The sequence below is a fragment of the Manis javanica genome, chromosome 10 (genome assembly GCF_040802235.1).
Source record: "Manis javanica isolate MJ-LG chromosome 10, MJ_LKY, whole genome shotgun sequence".
In the NCBI taxonomy this organism is placed as follows: Eukaryota; Metazoa; Chordata; class Mammalia; order Pholidota; family Manidae; genus Manis; species Manis javanica.
The window spans coordinates 36,168,518-36,187,303 of record NC_133165.1 but is presented as its reverse complement, the minus strand read 5'-3'; the positions used below and the strand labels follow the sequence as shown (position 1 = coordinate 36,187,303).

The 18,786-nt window shown below is 48.7% G+C and overlaps 2 protein-coding genes and 1 non-coding gene across 3 annotated transcripts; 2 read left to right on the top strand and 1 right to left on the bottom strand.

Annotated features, from left to right (window-relative positions):
• Window positions 1–3,308: 3,308 nt before the first annotated feature.
• DNAJC30 (DnaJ heat shock protein family (Hsp40) member C30) lies at window positions 3,309–6,024 on the bottom strand. The gene has a single exon (XM_017662592.3). The coding sequence runs from the start codon at window positions 6,006–6,008 to the stop codon at window positions 5,313–5,315; it is 696 nt and encodes a 231-aa protein (XP_017518081.2). The 5' UTR covers window positions 6,009–6,024; the 3' UTR covers window positions 3,309–5,312.
• An 85-nt stretch (window positions 6,025–6,109) lies between these two features.
• Window positions 6,110–18,334, top strand: BUD23 (BUD23 rRNA methyltransferase and ribosome maturation factor). Its single transcript, XM_017662581.3, has 12 exons — window positions 6,110–6,248; window positions 6,343–6,380; window positions 8,858–8,953; window positions 9,041–9,123; window positions 9,214–9,310; window positions 11,093–11,189; window positions 13,086–13,136; window positions 13,878–13,963; window positions 14,173–14,218; window positions 14,390–14,451; window positions 17,843–17,935; window positions 18,070–18,334. Exons 1-12 carry the CDS (start codon window positions 6,201–6,203, stop codon window positions 18,122–18,124), a joined length of 852 nt encoding a protein of 283 aa, XP_017518070.1. The 5' UTR covers window positions 6,110–6,200; the 3' UTR covers window positions 18,125–18,334.
• Window positions 17,384–17,515, top strand: LOC118969249 (small Cajal body-specific RNA 20). The gene has a single exon (XR_005057194.1).
• Window positions 18,335–18,786: the final 452 nt, after the last annotated feature.

Below are 18,786 nucleotides of genomic sequence, written 5' to 3'. Positions count from 1 at the left end.
TCTGAGCACAGCCTGGGGGCAGGCTGGGCTCCTGGTATCCTGGCCTCTTACTCCTAGCACAGGCTTCCAGGGAGTTTTCTCCCAAAGGAGAACAGGAGCTAAGATTGGGCATGTCTGAGTTTCCTCCACTACCATGAATTGGGGAGCATCCTCTAGAAGGCAGAGTCTAATGTCCACAGCCTGGTTCAGTCTCCCCTCCCCAGTGCAGGTGAGAAGAGAAAGCAATGATCTGAGCAAGGGAGAGAATAGGAGGGGAGAAGAGTATTTTCATGGTAACCAGATGGAGGTCCTTCAAAAGGCCTTCCACCCTCCTCACCTTTAGGAACTCAGACTCAGTTTTAGAGTGGGGAGGGAATGAGGCCCCTTAGTGTTCAGGTCCAGCATGAAAAAACTCTTGAAGCAGGTGGGTACAAAGACCACTAGAGTGGAGTGGGCCCACTTCTGGGCCATGGTTAGCTTAGAGTTGGATGGTTAATGAACTCCATTAATCCTCTGATTGAAGGCACATAGAATGTTCTGGAGGGTTCCAGGCAGTTCTGGACCTTCTGCCTGCCAACTTCTGCAACTTTATTTTTCCAGGTTCTGGGCCCTAGAGAATGTTCCTGATGGTAATCTCTGTGAGGAAGAACAAGGGGCCTATGAGAAAGTTCCCACCAATTAGACACCAGCGCTTTTATAAACCAAAACTATAAAGTTGCCCATGTAACAAAACTGCTCCTTTTTGATAAAAACAAGGAGTTCCTGCCCCTCCAGACAGTGTTATGTACACCTCCTTGTTTGGGAATCACTAGCTTCTGAGTATTTTCCTAAGCTTCCCCCTTGTTTTCCGAACATGAAACATATGTTATTTTAAACATTATGTTTTAAACATATATATTTTATATCTATTTTTTTAACATATATATTTTAAACATAATATTATTTTAAACAAAATGTTATTTTAAAAAGTACATATGTCCCTCCCCCCCTAAATCAAGGCTTACTGAGCTCAGGAGGCCTAAACTAGTGTGGGCTCCCATCTTTATCATTGAATCTGTGGTCACTGCAAAGCCATGGCTATAGACTGCTCCTGACCTCCAAGGCTACAATCAAATGGTTTCCAAGAGACAAACTTGGACTAGCTGTGGGTTTATCCCTTTATACAAGGATTTTACACAAGGTGAGAGTACAGGAATTGGCATTACTGTACCAAAGGAACTCTGGCTTTCCTTTGTCTAGGACCTTGCCACTGATGTAGATTTCTCTTGTCCCACAATAAAAATGAGATTCACACTCTCCCTCCCTGCATAAAGTGTGAGTCATGTAACAACATGTGATATATAGCGTAGAGTTCTGCATACTCAAATGCCTGTGGAGTCCAGGAAGGTCACAGAGGTGCAAAGCAGTCCATTCCCACAAAAAAAGCCAGCCTCCCTCACTTTTCTGGAAATGCATAGTCCTTTTTTTTTGTTTTCCCTCTTGATGGACATGGGATACAGAGAGGTATTTCTCTGCTCTGGGCAAAAGGGAGCAAGTGTATTGATCGAGACCTTTTACATTTCCCCTGTTGGTGGGAGTACAGCAAACTGGGGAGCAATGTTCTATTATAAACGGCAGACGCTACAGCTTCTCCCAGGTGGTGATGCAGGTATGAGAGTGAGCTCAATGGAAGCACATTTTCTCATTTTCTGAGAGAAGTCTGAAATCTAGATTTTTACACAAAGTCTCCAAAACTTTTTTGAGTTATTTAAAGACACCATGCTAGCCACAGCCAAACACCATGTAGGTTGGCTGTGGCCCATGAACCATGAATCTTGGTCTGTTCTTGGGCCTCCTGAAGGCAGCCTTCTGTCTAGCAGCGGTCCCCTCCCAGGACTGAGGGCATGAATGTGGGAGGGGCAAAGGTGGGGTTGGGAGGGCCAACCCACCTCTCCACTAGTGAAAACTGTGTTTGGACAGCCTTCAGAAACAGTGAGATGGCTGCATCCAGAGACCCGATGACCTCCTGATACAGTGAGCGTGAACTCTCTGCACTAGTTTCTTGGGGATGAGAGCACTGAATGCTCTCGGTATATTCAAGCTCATACTGTCCACACTCAGGTCTCACTATCCTCCTCACACACTAACAGAGGGACCCTCAGCTTCTGTAAACAAGCCAGGCGTGAGAGACAAGCTGCTGAAGGCAGGTAAGGTGGGCCTTCTCCTAGGATTTTGCTTATGGCAGGTGGCAGTGTGACACCCCATCACAAGGCTAAGGAACAGAAGGGGCAAAAGCCAGGATAGATGCCACTTTCCTAGTGCAATGAACTCAAAAGAGTGGACTTAAGTAACACCGCCACTTACCAGCTGTCCTCTCACTCTTTATGGGATCTGGTGTTTTTGCAAGAGGCCCTTGTCCCCTGCCATTTTCCCAAAAGACAGTGTGGTAGCCACTCACTTGGGCTCCACCCATGGTGTCTCAGCCTCAGGCTATATATAATTACTATATATATGATTACAACACACTGGTCTAAGGTAGGCTATTCTTACTCATCTTGGCTCATGCTGCGACCAGTACAGAGGGCAAGGTGCACCCGGTGAACGAAATGCCAGAACCTCAGAAGGGAGCAAGAAACCCTACTCTCTCAGCACTGCAGTCTACAAAGGATCATTTCACCTAGTAACAGATAAAGGGCAATGGAGGGAAACAGCAGTTTTGACTCAGGAGGAATAAAGGCGATCTGATCTAGTCCAAGACAGTATTGCAACTGTCTAGACATGTACACATTTGATTCCTTTGTCCATTTTAGGACCTGTGTACATGGTTCACTCAGCCTGGCACTGTACTTGCACCGCCATCCCCACCACAATGAGCACTGCTGGGGACAAGCTGGGCCCCTCATATCCATCTCCTGGTCCAACCTTCTAGAGTTTTGTTTTAGTTTGTGACCAAAAGGAAAAAATGAACTAAAACAGCATGTGTGAGCCTTCCTCCACTATTAAGAATTGGGGAGCAGCCCCTAGAAAATAAGGGCTAACGCCCACAGCCTGGATCAGCCTCTCTTCCCCAGGGCAGGTGACAAGCTGGGAAAGTAAAGACCTGGGATGATCTTGGGGGTGGGGGTGAGGGCAAAGGGAGAAATACCATGAGAACCAGTTGTGGGTGAGGGGTCCTTCCAAAAGCCTCTCACAAATCTTCCCTTCCAAGAAGAGCCCACTCTTTCAGGGAGGGGGGTAGGGAGTGGGGTGTCAAGAGTTCAGCTCTGTCCTAAAAGACGTGAGGCAGGTAGGATGGCACTGTAAGTAAGAGTGGAGTGGGTCTAGTTCAAGGCCTAAGGAGAGGCTTAGAGTTAGATGGTTAATGTGCTTTATTGACTATCCTGCTAAAGTTACGGAATGTTCCAGAAGTTACACGCAGTCTGACTCCCACCCCCAGACCCCTGAAACCTTCTGGAACTCTTTATCTACCACCTTGTTCTGAGGCACCAGGGAATGTTCTTGGCTTAGATCTTCAAAAGAATACAAACTTGAGAGGTCTATGTCCATGAGCCCCTAAGAAAGGTCACAGCTATTACAGACCATTAGTGCTTTTACACACAAAAACTAAAAGAACCCCAATTCCTTTTGATAAAAACTTTGATAGAATCTTGCCGAGGACACTGTTATGACCCAACTCCTGTTGAGAACCATACTTCTGTACATTTTACTAAGCTTCACTTCCTGTAGTTTGTGTTTCAGAAATACTTTCCCTCGTTTGCCAAATATGAAATACAACATTAAATGTTTTATTTTAAAGTACATATGCCTCCTCCCCACAAATCAAGTCTCACTTAGCCCAGCAGGCCTGAACAAGAGTGGGCTCTAATCTTTATTGCTGAATCCTGTGGCCACTGCAAAGCCAAGACTAAGAGGTTGCCCTTGACCTCCAAGGCAAGAGAGAATCCATTGTTTCCAAGAGGCCAAGTTGAACTAGCTGTGGGTTTATCCCAATTTATAAAAGAATTTCACAAAGATTGAGTACAGGAATTGGTATTAATATACCAAAGCACCTCTGGCTTTGTTTAGAACCTAGACTTAGGCCCTAAACCTTGTGCCAGATCTTTGGGAAAGGTTTTCCTATCCCACAGCTCTACATTCAGCCCCAGCGCATAAATGCTCCAGCACCTACCACCTCACAACTTACATGGCACCTGCAGTGACTGGGGGTTAAAAGAGCCTGACTACAACTCTAGTTGAGTGATGACTCACTGCCTAGCAGAATTATAAAAAGAAAACAAAAACCTCAGCCAGCTCTAATGAACCCAGTTTCCACCATGCACCTCCTGTCTCTCAGTAGTCCCTCTAAACCCCCCAAATTCCCCATAGCCTCAAGTAGCTGTTTTTCAAGGACTTGGCTTGTGGGGCCTGTGATAAACACTGCAAACTAAACAGAAGGGTGGGCCACATTCAAGAGACTCAAACTCCCAGTTTGATGCTCTATTTCTGGGAGAGGATAAGCTGCAGTTAGTCATGGGACTGGCTGGTAAAGGGATGACGAAATGGCAGGCACACTGTCCCAAGGATAAACCTGACTCTATTAGCATCGTTTTAAATCACTGAGCCCCCACTAGAACTATGGATAATAAAGTATGACAGACCTCAAGAGGGCAAATGATTTGCTCCTCTGCTGTCATGCCTGAAGGTACTCCTCCAAGGTCATATATTAGATAAGCGTGGGCACAGGAACACTTACTCCTTATGCTCCATAACCTTGTTTTCCCATTCCCACATGCCATCAACAGAATAGGGACTGGGTTCTGGGGCTGACCATAAAAAAATGTCAAGGTTTCCACACATCAAATTCTTACCCTATGTCAGGTCTCACCTGTGGCTTGGGGAACTCACAGAAAGACAAAGTTCATGCAACCCCAGAATTTTTCTTTTGGCAGCCGATTGGTCACATTGCACGTTTCAAGGTTACAGAGGAGCCCCACAGTACAAACGTCGGGGGAGCAGACAGTGCTTGCTCAGAGCTTTACAATAAAGCCAGAGCAAGGGTTCCAGAAGTTGACAACCACAGGAAGGCAACCTCTGGAAGCAGGCGCCCAAGGGACTCCAGAAAACCCTTCATTCTGGGCTTTTGGGACTTTCCATCTTGGGGCCTCTTCTTGGGCATTCAGTATCCTTTTCTGGGTCGTAGGGGAGGGACATGCAGGTGAACGACTAAGCAAGGTGGATGGGGAAAAGGAAGGGGGAGAACAGTTCCTTCGGACCCCAGCTGAGGTAGAAAACGGAAGACAAAGGGTTCAAGAAGACAGGAAAGGCTATTTTCTTGGGGTTGGCTGGGGGCTGCTCCCCTTTCCTCCTCTCTCCAACTACAAACGGAAGCTTATGATGAGGAAGATTGTGACGAGAAGGACGACTAAAGTGGCATCTCGGGTCTCGTCCCACTGGAAGTCCTTCTTGGCCCGGTTCTCCTGCTGCTTGCGAAGGGCCTCCCGCCGGGCCCTCAGGCGCCGTTCGCGCTCAAGCTGTTCTCCGTAGTGCGCCTGGTAGAAGGCGTCAAAGTTGAACATGGTGCGGTTGGCGCCCGACGCGGTCCGAGAACGGGCCCCGGCCCGAGCGTCCGTGGGAGGGGTGCGGGGCGTGCCAGGGTCGGCCGCCGGCGTCCTGGGGGGCCGGACTCCAGGTCCGCGCAGGTCCTCGTCGCTGAGCAGGCCGCGGTCATACTTGCGACGCAGGGTGGCACTGCCCAGCACCACATAGGCCTGGGAGATGCGCGTGAAGCGCTCGGCAGCCTCTGTGCTCCCCGAGTTGCGATCCGGGTGATAGAGGAAGCTCTGCCGGTAGTAGGCCTCCTTGATTTGCGCCTGCGTGGCTGTGGAGGGAACGCCGAGCAGCTCATAGAGCGCAGTGCGCGAGTATGGCCCGTTGCTCAGGCAGTAAGTCCTTACTTCTAAACCCAGGTCGGATCCCGGCTTCTGTGGGGTCCCAAGGGCACGCCATAATCTCCACAGTAACAATCTCGGCCACCTCAAATCGTGCTTGGCTGCCATCTTGAATACGTCCATGGGCGGTGCAAGATGAACTAGCCTATGGGAGACAAACGTTTTTCTCAGCGCGTCAGCCCTATAGCCAATCGAGTAAAGAGGAAGGCGGGGAAAAGAGTGGAGCATGTGTATTAGGAGGCAGTCGCGTGACCGATGATATAAAAGCTGGGTTCCGGGCTAAACCAACTGCAGTCGTGCTGCTAAGGTGGTAGGATGGCGGCACGTGTGCGGAGACCGGAGCACGGCGGCCCGCCGGAGCTGGTGAGGCCCTGAGTCCCGCCGGCATCACTTTTTACTTTTCCCACGATCTCTGCTTCTCGATACCTTACCTTTTCTGTTTTTTTTCCCCCCTCAGTTTTATGACGAGAAGGAAGCGCGAAAATACATGCACAAGTAAGGGGAGCCTGGATGTTGCGCGGTGTCGGGGGTCGGGGACCGGCAAGTTGCCTTGACTGCGGTCAGAAGATGGGGGATGGGGGAAGGGGGAAGGGAGGGACCCGGGTTGATCCTATTTCTTACATTGGCAAAATCAACTTTAAGGAAATCTCAGAATCCCGTAGGCCACAAGTGAACCTAGCATTAAAACGGGGTGATCATACCTTTTTCTAGGTTGTTCTCCAAAGTTTCGTATGACAACTCGTTTACAGCGTGTGGCAAAAGAGCCAGGGGGCAGTGGATACATGTAAGGGGTCAGTGCTGTTGGGGGGAAGGAAGTTATACTTGCAGAGAATCATCTGTGTGCCCTTTTACATGATCTCTCTAAATTCTCACGACAACTCTTGATATATAGTCTCCGAATTTCTGAGAGTGTAGTCATTTGCATCATTACAAAGCCATTTAACAAGTGAAGCCCGGGGCGGGGCGGGGCGGGGGCTTCCACACCTAGCGTTTCTGATAGGCTACTCGGTACAAAATTCTACAGGTAGCTGTTCTTTCCATTCAAATGAGAGTCCAAGACCAAAAGGTCAACAAAAATCCGGCCCAGCTGTCGTTTTGTAGCAAGTACAAACTTTTTCCAGCGGCAGAGGCATTTTGAAAACCATTGTCTGATTCTTTTATCTTGGGAAAGCCAGATACACTGGCTTTATATTACCTTTATATGGTAACCGATGGTTGTCAGTCATCTATTGAAACATGTTTAGTCTCAACTTCTTGGTATGAAGAAAATGTAGATGTTTTATTTATACTTTTTTGTATGTGTGTTGATATTTAGAGCATATTGGGTTAAGTAAGATACATTATTAGGTAGGATACAGAGGGTTGGGTAAGCTGTTATTACAGTTAATTTTATGTGCTTACTATTTTTTTTTCGGTATCATTAATCTACAATTAGATGAAGAACATTACGTTTACTAGACTCCCCCCCTCACGAAGTCCCTCCCACAAACCCCATTACAGTCACTGGCCATCAGTGTAGTAAGATGCTATAGAATCACTACTTGTCTTCTCTGTGTTGCACAGCCCTCCCTGTGCCCCCCCACACACATTATACATGCTAATCATATGCCCCCTTTCTTCCCCCCCCCCCCTTATCCCTCCCTTCCCATCCATCCTCCAAAGTCCCTTTCCCTTTGGTAACTATTAGTCCATTCTTGGGTTCTGTGATTCTGCTGCTGTTCTGTCCTTCAGTTTTTTTCTTTGTTCTTATACTCCACATATGAGTGAAATCATTTGGTACTTGTCTTTCTCCGCCTGGCTTATTTCACTGAGCATAATACCCTCTAGCTCCATCCATGTTGTTGCAAATGGTAGGATTTGTTTTCTTCTTATGGCTGAATAATATTCCATTGTGTATATGTACCACATCTTCTTTATCCATTCGTGTACTGATGGACCCTTAGGTTGCTTCCATTTCTTGGCTATTGTAAATAGTGCAGTGATAAACATAGGGGTGCATCTGTCTTTTTCAAACTGGGCTGCTGCATTCTTAGGGTAAATTCCTAGAAGTGGAATTCCTGGGTCAAATGGTATTTGTAGTTTGAGCTTTTTGAGGAACCTCCATACTGCTTTCCACAATGGTTGAACTAATTTACATTCCCACCAGCAGTGTAGGAGGGTTCCCCTTTTTCCACATCCTCACCAACATTTGTTGTTTGTCTTTTGGATGGTGGCAGTCCTTACTGGTGTGAGGTGATATCTCATTGTGGTTTTAATTTGCATTTCTCTGATGACTAGCCATGTGGAGCATCTTTTCATGTGTTTGTTGGCCATCTGAATTTCTTCTTTGGAGAACTGTTCAGCTCTTCTGCCCATTTTTTAATTGGATTATTTGCTTTTTGTTTGTTGAGGTGCTTGAGCTCTTTATATATTTTGGATGTCAACCACGTGCTTATTATTTTAACAGTGGTTAGTAGAAAGTCATGTGTGGCTTGTTTTATTTCTCACGGACAGTATTGCTATAGATTTTTTTTTTAACATACAAAGCTATTGCAGTATTGACTGTGTTCCCTGTGCTGTATTTTCATCCCTGTGACTTACAGCTGGAAGTTTGTACCTGTTTGTTTGTTTGAGCTTAGATTTTTGTTGTGCCTTGTTGGTCCTTACATGTCTGAGTAACGTGGATAATTTTTCTGGAAAACTTGTTCTTGGGTAATGCCGTATCAAAGCCTGATTGAGTTGGAAATACCCAGTGGCCGGTCATTAGCTGAGTGAATTGGCTTCCTTCATGTTAGCTTTGCAGCTGGTATAGTTAAAATTTGTGCCACAGAATAATTTGTCACTGTACTGCGTGAGCTTTGGGGGTCATTTTTAAATAGTCATAGCTGAGCTTGATGGCTGGGAGCCCACCTTGGGATTGTTCTCCTTTCTTTTGCTCTGGGGAGATTGTGGCCCAGGATGCTGACCGTGCGCTTGTGTTTGTGCCTTCGCAGCTCACGGATGATTGAAGTTCAGACCAGGATGGCTGGGCGTGCGCTGGAGCTCCTCTGTCTGCCTGAGGGCCAGCCCTGTTACCTGTTGGATATTGGGTGAGTGGCTGGGGCCCAGTTCCCATTGCTGAGGTGGTGGTGTCTTTGCTGATCTCATGGTTGAGCCCCTGTTCATTTGTTTTCCAGTTGTGGTTCTGGGCTGAGTGGAGACTGTCTCTCGTGTGAAGGGCACTATTGGGTGGGTGTCGACATCAGCCCCGCCATGCTGGGTGAGTATTTCTGGTTCAGTGCTGGGTGGGTGGCTCCCCTCACTGGCACAAGAAGCCACATAATCGTGTTTTTTTCACAACCTGCTGTAGACGCAGCCTTGGACCGAGAGATGGAGGGAGACCTACTTCTTGGGGACATGGGCCAGGGCCTCCCCTTCAAACCAGGCACCTTTGATGGTTGTATCAGGTAAGTCTTAATCCTGCTTTAGTCCTGCAGGCCAGTGCACCTGGCTGTGCAGATACTTAAAAACGTGTCTCCTGGGATTTTCAGATTTACAAGGTTAGAGCAAGGGCCCCAGAAACAAATTTTTTTGTTTGTTTCTAAACTACATACTCCTTCTCTTCTCTTGTGCTGCCTGGTTCAGGCACCCTTTGGTCTAGATTCCATTGCGGGTGGGAGAGGCCTTCTGAGCCTCTAAAAGCCATCTTGTGGGCCCTGGCAGCCATGTTGAGGGTCCCAGCAGCCATGTTTTTACCTTTTTGAAGAATTAACAGAGTGGTCTGGATTGCTATAGTTTCTTAGTGTTTTGGGGGTCCTTTCTGGGTTATCAGAGTTGAGTTTTGAGGGTGTACGTAGCCCTTTGGTAACAGGTCTTCAAACATCAAAGTTATTATTGAGACAATGAAGTTGTGCTGGGTTTTCTGTGGTAAGTGCTGAGCGGTGTAGTGTGTTTTGGGGCAGAGGAAGGTGTGAGTGGTACAGGGGAGACGACCTCCTGTGACTGCAGGTTAAGCAGGAGGGATCTGGGTGAATAGTAAAAACACGGGTCTGAGGTTTTCTTTTAGGGCAAGGGATTAGTTTACATCTGGGAACAGGATTGGGAAGAAAGATGTCAAGGATAGCAATTGCATTTTAGTAATTGGGTAGGATGTTCTATACCGCAGAAAGCCAAAGCCAGGGATGTGGCTGTTGTGTTTTAGGAGCAGACGGTCGTTTGTGTTTGAGAGACCCTATGGTGAGTTTTTATTTTTAAATGTTGGTTATATGTAAGACTGTACAAGGTGCTGTGGAGTTTATGGAAACAAAACGCAGTCCCTGTCTTTAAGACTCCATGGTAAATTAGGGGCTATGAGACAGAGACCAGCCAAGTACACATGAGTCCGAGTGTGGGGTGTGACTTAGGGAGTCAGGGGACCCAGGTGAGCACAGGAGAGGCTGGGGCTGGGCCTCGAAGGTGGGGAGGATTTGGATGGTCAAGGAGGAGGTTTCCACGTGAAGGAACAGGGTGAGCAAAGACAGAAGACAGAAAGTGGGTAGGGAGAGCAGTCTGATGGGTCATGGGGTGAGTGAGAGATTGCTCAGAAGATGAGATCGTGTGGGATTGTTCTTGGAAGGCTTTTCACTTTGTGGGTGGTTGGTGGGGAGCTGGCTGGGGCAAGGTCAGATCTGTGTTTCAGGAAGATTGAGGGAAGTGAGAGAAGAGGGGGAAATGAGGTTGCTGAACTATTGAAGTGGTACTGAGTGCTGACCTAGGAGAGTAAAAGTTGGAGGAGCCACTGGGGCCTGGGCTTCTGTGGGTGGGTGTAGAGCAGAGAGGAGGTGAAGCCAGAAAAGGATATGCTGGGTGCTGGAGGTGTTCTGTCTGGGAGCTGGTTTAGGAGGAGAGTGAGGATGGCTTTGTGTAAGTATAGTAAAAGGAGCTTCTCTTGATTGGAGGGAGGGAGTGAAGGGGTAGGGGCAGAGGGAGCCTCCACATGCTTAGTAATCTTAGATTTGAGAAGCCTGTAGAAATAAGATGGAAAAAATGTTCCTTGGGGCTGGCTGCAAGGAAGTTAATGCTGACCTGGGTTTGGGCCAGTATGGTAGAATCGTGACCCAGAGTGGACCTGCACATGCCCAGGAAGTTCCTGGCAGGAGGGTTTCACTTGGACATCAAGGATGTAGCTGTTAGGCTTGAAGAGGCTGGAGGGGGCCATGTACTTGGTCCCTCTCCTGACCAGCTCCTTTCCTTCCTTTTCTTTTTTTTAGCATTTCTGCTTTGCAGTGGCTCTGCAATGCTAACAAGAAGTCCGACATCCCTGCCAAGCGCCTGTACTACTTTTTTTCTTCTCTTTATTCTGTGCTGGTGAGTATGAAATTTCCCTGCCTGGACAGTGATTGCTTAGAGGTGTCCCATGGGAGGACCCTTCAGGTGGGACCACATGGGGTGGCAGGACCACCTTATTGTGGTTACTATTGTCCAGGTCCTTAGCCTAAACAGAAAGCTCAGTGGACTGACACTCCCTAAGGAAATGCAGAAGATGCTGATGTCAAAATAGGAGACCAGTCGCAATGTCTGTGTCCACTATGCTCAGCCTTAAGCATAAGTTGGTTTGGGACATGGACTCCACAGAGTGAGGACAGGGACATTGTGTCTAGGCCCCACAGGACACTTTCCAGAGTACCCTCACCTGTGACATCTCACCAGAAGCTCAGATGGGGAGCAGGGTGCTTATTTACTCCTGAGAAAGCCTTTTTTTTTTTTTTTGGATCATTAATCTATAATTATATGAGGAACATTATGTTTACTAGGCTCCCCACTTCACCAAGTCCTCCCCACATACCCCATTAGTCACTGTCCATCAGTGTAGTAAGATGCTGTAGAATCACTACTTGTCTTCTCTGTGTTGCACAGCCCTCCCCATGCCCCCCCCACATTATACATGCTAATCGTAAGGCCCCCTTTCTTCCCCAACAACGTCCCTCCCTTCCCACCCATCGTCCCAAGTCCCTTTCCCTTTGGTAACCACTAGTCCATTCTTGGGTTCTGTGATTCTGCTGCTGTTTTGTTCCTTCAGTTTTTTCTTTGTTCTTATACTCCACATATGAGTGAAATCGTTTGGTACTTGTCTTTCTCCGCCTGGTTTATTTCACTGAGCATAATACCCTCTAGCTCCATCCATGTTGTTGAAGATGGTAGGATTTGTTTTCTTCTTATGGCTGAATAATATTCCATTGTGTATATGTACCACATCTTCCTTATCCATTCATGTACTGATGGACACTTAGGTTGCTTCCATTTCTTGGCTATTTTAAATTAAATAGTGCAGCGATAAACATAGGGGTGCATCTGTCTTTTTCAAACTGGGCTGCTGCATTCTTAGGGTAAATTCCTAGGAGTGGAATTCCTGGGTCAAATGGTATTTGTAGTTTGAGCTTTTTGAGGAACCTCCATACTGCTTTCCACAATGGTTGAACTAATTTACATTCCCACCAACAGTGTAGGAGGTTCCCCTTTCTCCACATCCTTGCCAATATTTGTTGTTGTTTGTCTTTTGGGTGGTGGCAGTCCTTACTGGTGTGAGGTGATATCTCATTGTGGTTTTAATTTGCATTCCTGAGAAAGCTTTTTTAACTTTTATCTTTATAACCGGTGGTGTTGATTTCCATGGTTTACTGTGATCTGGGTAGGGATAGTTTAAGGTCCTAAGTCCTGAAAATGAGTTGGTTTGTTATTCTGGAGGACCCAGGGGTTGGTCTTGGTACCCCTCAGGTCTTGGCTTCCTCAGGGTAGGTGGTTCCTGCCAGTGGCTGGTGGTTCTTGTGCATTACATGGTTTCTCCCACTCGGGAGGGTTAATCCTGAAGTTCTCATGGCTTTGTGTTTGCCTTTCTCTGCTGAAATGTGCTTCCCTTCTACGTTTAAATAGTCAGTTCCTGCTGTGTTTAGCTCTGTGCTCAAGTGTTCCTCTGAGAGATCTTTCTTGAACCCAAAGTAAATACAGCAGTCTGTCACTTGCCATCTCTTTGTCGTAATTTGGTGTTCTTTTTAGCCCTTAATCACAATTAAAAACAAGCTGTAATCCTCACTAAAATGTGAGATCTGGAAGTTCACAGGCATCTCTTCTGTTCATGGCTGTATCTCGTCCTGAGAACACTGTTGTGCTCTTAGTGGGACACAAATATTAAGCAAATAAGGAAGGAGAGTCAGGGTCCTGGCCCCATGGGATATTGTCAGATAGTGACGTTTCTGTTGCTTGCAGGTCCGTGGGGCCCGAGCTGTCCTGCAGCTGTACCCTGAGAACTCAGAGCAGGTGAGTCCCTTGGCTTCGGGAAGTGCAGGGGAGGGGGAGGAACCCAGAGCAGGTGTGATGTTCTTCCTCTCACTACCTGCCCTTCTGCTCTTGGGAAGTGACAGAACAAGGAACCTTATGCTGATTGGTGCAGAAAATAGGGAATGAGCACCCCAGAGTGGTCCGTGTGATGCCACCCCCCCAATGGCACGTTTTTGTGATTTTCTCAGGAAAGGGTGGTACCTGCAGGGCTGGGATAGGTGGTTTGTGTTCTCTTGATAGGTAAGATAGTATTAACAGCTAAGTTAGTAAATGTGATAGATTATTGATCTCCATAAGCAAATAAGCATAAGTGGGGAGGTGGGGAGACAACAGCACAGGCCTCTGTTCTGCCAGGGGAATGAGGAGGTGCCAGCTACAGACTCTGGAACATAAGTGGTGAGTTGTCCCTGACTCATACCACCAATGAGTCTGCCTCCCAGGTGGTGGCAGAAGTTTATTTCCTGAGTGGGCTAGGAAGTAAGACTTGGGGGGAATTGCGTGTTGTGCATGCCCCTGAGGGGAGTATATGCAGCGGCTGCTTCTGGCCTGTCCTTGCCTCTGGCTTTTAGGGACGCAGAACTGGGAGTAGTCTGATAAAGACGTTCGGTTCTCCCAGGTGAAGTTCATCCTGGGACTATATTGGCTTCTTGAAGGGAGTAGAGGGAAAGCTGTCTGCTCCCTCGGCCTCCCTGCCTGACCCCCTTGCTGTTCTCTCCTCAGCTGGAGCTGATCACCATCCAGGCCATGAAGGCTGGCTTCACTGGTGGGGTGGTGGTGGACTACCCCAACAGTGCCAAGGCAAAGAAGTGAGTGGGGGTGGGCCAGTGAGCTGCCTGCGCTGCAGAGAGAGGGCAGAGGTGTGGCCCCTGATGGCCCCCGAGGAGTGGGCCAGCATAGTGCTGGGCTGGTCTTGGGGGCCTCCCTCTCTGCACCTGTCTGGGAGGGAGCATGAGGACCCGTTTTGCCTTGCAAAGCTTTGTGACCCTGTCCCTCACTCTGTACTTTCTCATTGTAGGTTTTACCTCTGTCTGTTTTCTGGGCCATTGACCGTTATGCCACCGGTGAGGGGCCTTGAGTTTGTGGGCCATGGCTTTTGGCTTCCTTTCTTGTTGGGCTTGGCCCAGTACCTGTGGAAGGGCTCAGGCCTGGGTGCCCAGACCTGGGGTGTGGGGTGGGGCAGATGAGATGAGAGACCTTCAGGGTGATCTAAGGGTACTTGGGTTCCTGTGCAGGGCCTGAATGGGAACAGTGATGAAGAGGAGGGGGCCATGGAGTCTGTGTTCCTGAACGAGAGGTAAGGCCGTCGTTCAGCCCTGCCTAAGGGGCAGGGAGTTGCTGATGCTGGGTCCATTAGTAGATGTGGCAGAAGGAAGGTGCTGGCAGCAAGACGACTCATTTCTCTCTGCTTTTACCAAGTCTCACGTTCAGAGGCAGCAGTGACGCCCAGGTGGTAACAGAACCAGGGAACCCTGGCTGAGGCTGCCTCCCCCACCTTGGTCCTGGACCCCATCCCCTCCTGTCTCCCGTAGTTCTCCTTCCTCTTCCACATCCTCGTCTCTCCTCTCCTGGGTCATTGCGGTCAGTGCACAGACGTGCTGCACAATTTCTCCTGTCTACAAAAACACCCTCCTTCAACTGCACACCAGCTCCTGGCTACACAGGCCTGTTCGCGAGCCTCCCCTTGTAACAGAGCTCCTCATCCTCGCCACCTCTGGCTGCTTTGCCACCAGTCCTCTGCTCAGGCTTCTGATTTGGTGCAAATTGCTCTTGTCAGGCCACCACCAACCTCTTGGCAAATCAGTGTTCACTTCGTAATTTTTCTTCTGTGCCTTCATCTTAACTTGAATGGTCAGCAGAAGCTGACACAGCCGATCACTCCCTTCATGCTCTCCTCACTTGGCTCCCCTTCCTGTCCTGGTTGTCTTGTGTCCTCTCTGGCTATTGCTTCTCACAGCAACCTGGGGCCCAATCTGGTCCCTTCTCTCTCTGCTGCCTTCGATGCAAACTCTAGGTTCGTAACTCCAGATGTATATCCTTGGTCTCAACCCCACCTCTGATTCTGAACCACCCCCTAAGTATCCTTACCTTGACTTTCCACAGGTGTCTCAAACAAAAGCACTCAGCCTTTCACCCCCAAACTAACTCCTCCCTTCTCAGTCACTCCATCTTCCTTAATCTGCCCTTCAGGCAGTCTGCCAGCAGGTCCCGCGCTCACAGCCTCTCTGTGTAGCCAGTCCCAGCCCTCTTCCCACTCCCACCTGGGTCACTGAAAGCTGCCTCCCTTGTCTTTCTGCTCCCAGTCTTTGCCTTTTTGAATTTTTTTGCCCAGCAGCAAGACTGATCTTTTTTTCCCTTTTAAAAAAAAGTACATCCAGTTTTGCCATGTAAGCCATGTATCTTCAGTTGAGTTCTCCTTACCTTTCTTGTTTCCCTTACTACCTTTCAGGGCTCTAAATCCTGTGTATTTGTTTACTTGGTTATTATTTGTATCCCCAGCCAGAAGGAAAATGGGAGAAGCTGGTATGATGTAACTGACATCAGGGTAGTATCTTGTTAGAGGTATTCTATATTTGTTGAATGAATAATTGTAAGGTAGCAAAGGAGTTTCTTTTTTAGTTCTGGTAGAAACGAGTGAGGTCTTAAGACTTTAAAAGACACTTAGGAGGAAAAATAGCAAGAGAATAGATGAGTTTGAAAGGCCCGTGGGTTGTGAAGATAGTGTGTTCCTCATGTCCACCTCAGGTTTATGCCCTATGACCCTGTGGCCCTCCAGGGTCATCTCTCTTAGCTTCCTCAGCCCATTGCCCCTGAGGTTTTGGGGGCTCTTCTAGATGTTTTCTGCTGTGAATTGCCCACCCCTTGCTCCCAGCGGGTGGTTCCCCCTGCTGCATCACAGAGGTACAAATTGTTAATTCCCTCCAACCACCTTAGGATCCTTCTGGTTCTCACAGTGGTACAGATGGCATGTCTTAACTAAATCTGGGTAAGTTGTGTGATCTGAGCATCTAGTTCTCATCTGTTTAAAGGAAAGGGAGTATAAGGCCACCGACTTGGGTAGCTTGTTAGGTAGAGTTTATACAGGACTCTGCAACAGCGCCTGGCCCGGGCTGAGTCTCCCTGGCTCCACAGGCTCCTAGGTTTCAGTCCTCAGGTGTTGGGAGGGCCAGATGCGGCTGCTGTCTGTCAGATTAATTGGGTTTTTCCTGTTACTCTCACTGCTAATCACGTTCAGGCCACTTAAATAGTGAATTAAGGAAGGTGAATTTTTTAAAGTTCTACTTAATCTTAGATCTCTAATTTTTTTTAATATAAATTTCGCTTCACCTGTGCCTGCCTTAATCCTCACCACCTGGCCTCTACCCTGCCACTCCTAAACCAAGGGGTTTGCCCTGCTGACCATTTCTGCTCGGCGCCATTGGTCCGGAGTACTCAAAACGCCTTCACCTGCTCCCTTTCTCTCCCTGATGACTCTTTACCATTGTTGTTGTATGGCTCATGTCTTATCCCCTACCTGCTACCCTGCCCCACAGCTTGTCCTTCCTTACAGTCTCATGGGAATTGGTCTTACATGTCCAGTCCCCAGTTTGCACCTGGCACATCAGACGCTGTCCCCCAGGTGTAGGAGCTCTGGGGTTTCTTGCGTGAACTGCTGCCTCTGCTCACCCTGAAGTGCAGCCATGCTGTGTTGTCCCTTTGGGGTAAGATGTCACCGCTTCCCTGAAGGGAGAACACATTCTTGGTGTTCTCACCTCTGTGAACTGGCCCAGCCAAGTGACATTCTGAAATTTTTTTAAAGTTTTTCTTTGATTAAAAATATGCGTAAAGAGGAAACGGCAGAGTAGGATCACTCCATCCTTGGTGGACCCCAGAATCTCACTTCCATCTCGACTTTCCCCTTTGGGCCTTTCATGGAGGCCCTTGTAGGTATTCTTGCCTGGATGCTGCCCCCACCTCCTGCATGTAGAAATAACCAGCTTGTTTGGTTTTGCCCAGACCCTGTGCTCTTCGGCCTCCTGGTGCTGCCTTAGCAGCAGCTAGGTCTGTGTGCTCACTTTGCCTGGGGTAGGGGGTCGTGGCCACCCCCCAGTCCTGGGCTCTTCAAGGGCCCAGCTGGTTCGTGCCTGCTGTAGAACATCCCTGGGCCATGCATGCAGGTGCTCAGGAAATGGTGTGCGTTATGCTGGGAAGTTGGGGATCTGGTTTGGGGGCCTAGGCCCCCGTTCTCAGGCCTTTTTCCCACGGGGCTGTGGCAGGTCCCTTTTCTCCTCAGCCAGGGCTAGAGGCCAAGATCAAGTCCTGAGGATCATTGTCGGGGCCGTCATGAGCTGGGCAGCCTTTTTTTCCTGCCTCAGACATTTGTAGTTGCTGGAAGCCCCTACTGGGTGTGTACCAGGCACACTGACCCACAGCCACAGAATGGCCTTAGGTGGCTGCACTGGGCATGGGGCCTCTGGCTTGGCTTGGACAGTATCAGGTATTTGGGAGCTGATCCTGGCCTGTGTTGCCCCAGAAGTAGTTTGGCCCCCGCCTGCCCCACAGGCAAGTGTGTATGCACCCCAACAAGGAGTCATTTTCCCCAAAGATGCGCAGAGTCGGCATCTTTGTGCCAGCTGGGTGCCAGTGGCATCTGGGTGCCAGCCAGGCGGGGCTCCATCCATGGGCTCACAGCTGTGTCTCCCGCACAGGATTCCACAAAGCACTGGAAAGCACAGGGTGATGTGGAGGAAAAGGCGTGAGTGGGTGCTGGAGAAGAAGGCGCGCTACAGGCGTCAGGGCAAGTGAGTACCTGGGCTGGACATAGGCTGCTGGGGCAGTGGTGGGTGTGGCCACTAAGGTTTCACCTGCACTTGAGAGTCCCAGGTTCTCGGTGCCTTTCTCTGAGCCTGTTCTTCCTGTTACTTGTTCATCACAGGGCAGTCAGACCTGACACTCAGTACACTGGCCGCAAGCGCAGGCCCCGCTTCTAGGCGTCAGCTGCGTCTGACCGGACAGCTGCGGCCCGCCTCACTGCTGTGCCAGCCAGCCCAGGCAGTTGCCTCAGGGAGATTTTCTGTGTTCAACTGCTACTTCATCAGATAAAACTGTTTTGGAAAAGTACTACAAGTTTTTCTTCACTAAAAAAAGTTATGAGAGCACTTTATTTTGTTCTGAAAGCAATAAAAAAACTTTCTGTGGAACTCTGTTCTAGCATCCAGCTCTGTGGTCCTAAACAATTTATCCAGTTCCTTGTTGGTAGGGGTTCCCACTTGATTCCCCAGGTACAGATTAAAGACCCTTAAAGTGTAGAAGCACTCAACCCACAAGGAACACAAGTAAATTAATTTAGAGCTTCTCATGTATGTTATATCTAGCCATGTTACATTTTATAACATCAGGCACAGGTGGGAAGGATGGGCGGGAGGAAATGTATCCATGGCGCCCTGTGGCTTAAGGCCTCAGTCAGTTCAGTCACTGGTTCCCCTTTGGTCTGAAGGCTTATCCAGCACAATGGCCCAGGCTCACCTGAGCTGCATGGGCTGCTGCTGATCAGCCCACTATTTAGCTCCCTCAGAGGCCTGTCTCCTGTCCTGTCTGGTGGTCAGGAGGGCAGGTCCCGCCTTGGGGCACGAGGGACTGTCAGTAGGCCCAT

Excerpts from the sequence above, each read along its gene's own strand:
- BUD23 (XM_017662581.3), top strand. The coding sequence starts at position 6,201 with ATGGCGGCACGTGTGCGGAGACCGGAGCACGGCGGCCCGCCGGAGCTG. Across the intron at positions 13,964-14,172 it reads AACAGTGCCAAGGCAAAGAA|GTTTTACCTCTGTCTGTTTT; the intron begins GTGAGTGGGGGT and ends TTCTCATTGTAG. Across the intron at positions 14,452-17,842 it reads TCTGTGTTCCTGAACGAGAG|GATTCCACAAAGCACTGGAA; the intron begins GTAAGGCCGTCG and ends TCTCCCGCACAG.
- DNAJC30 (XM_017662592.3), bottom strand. The coding sequence starts at position 6,008 with ATGGACGTATTCAAGATGGCAGCCAAGCACGATTTGAGGTGGCCGAGA.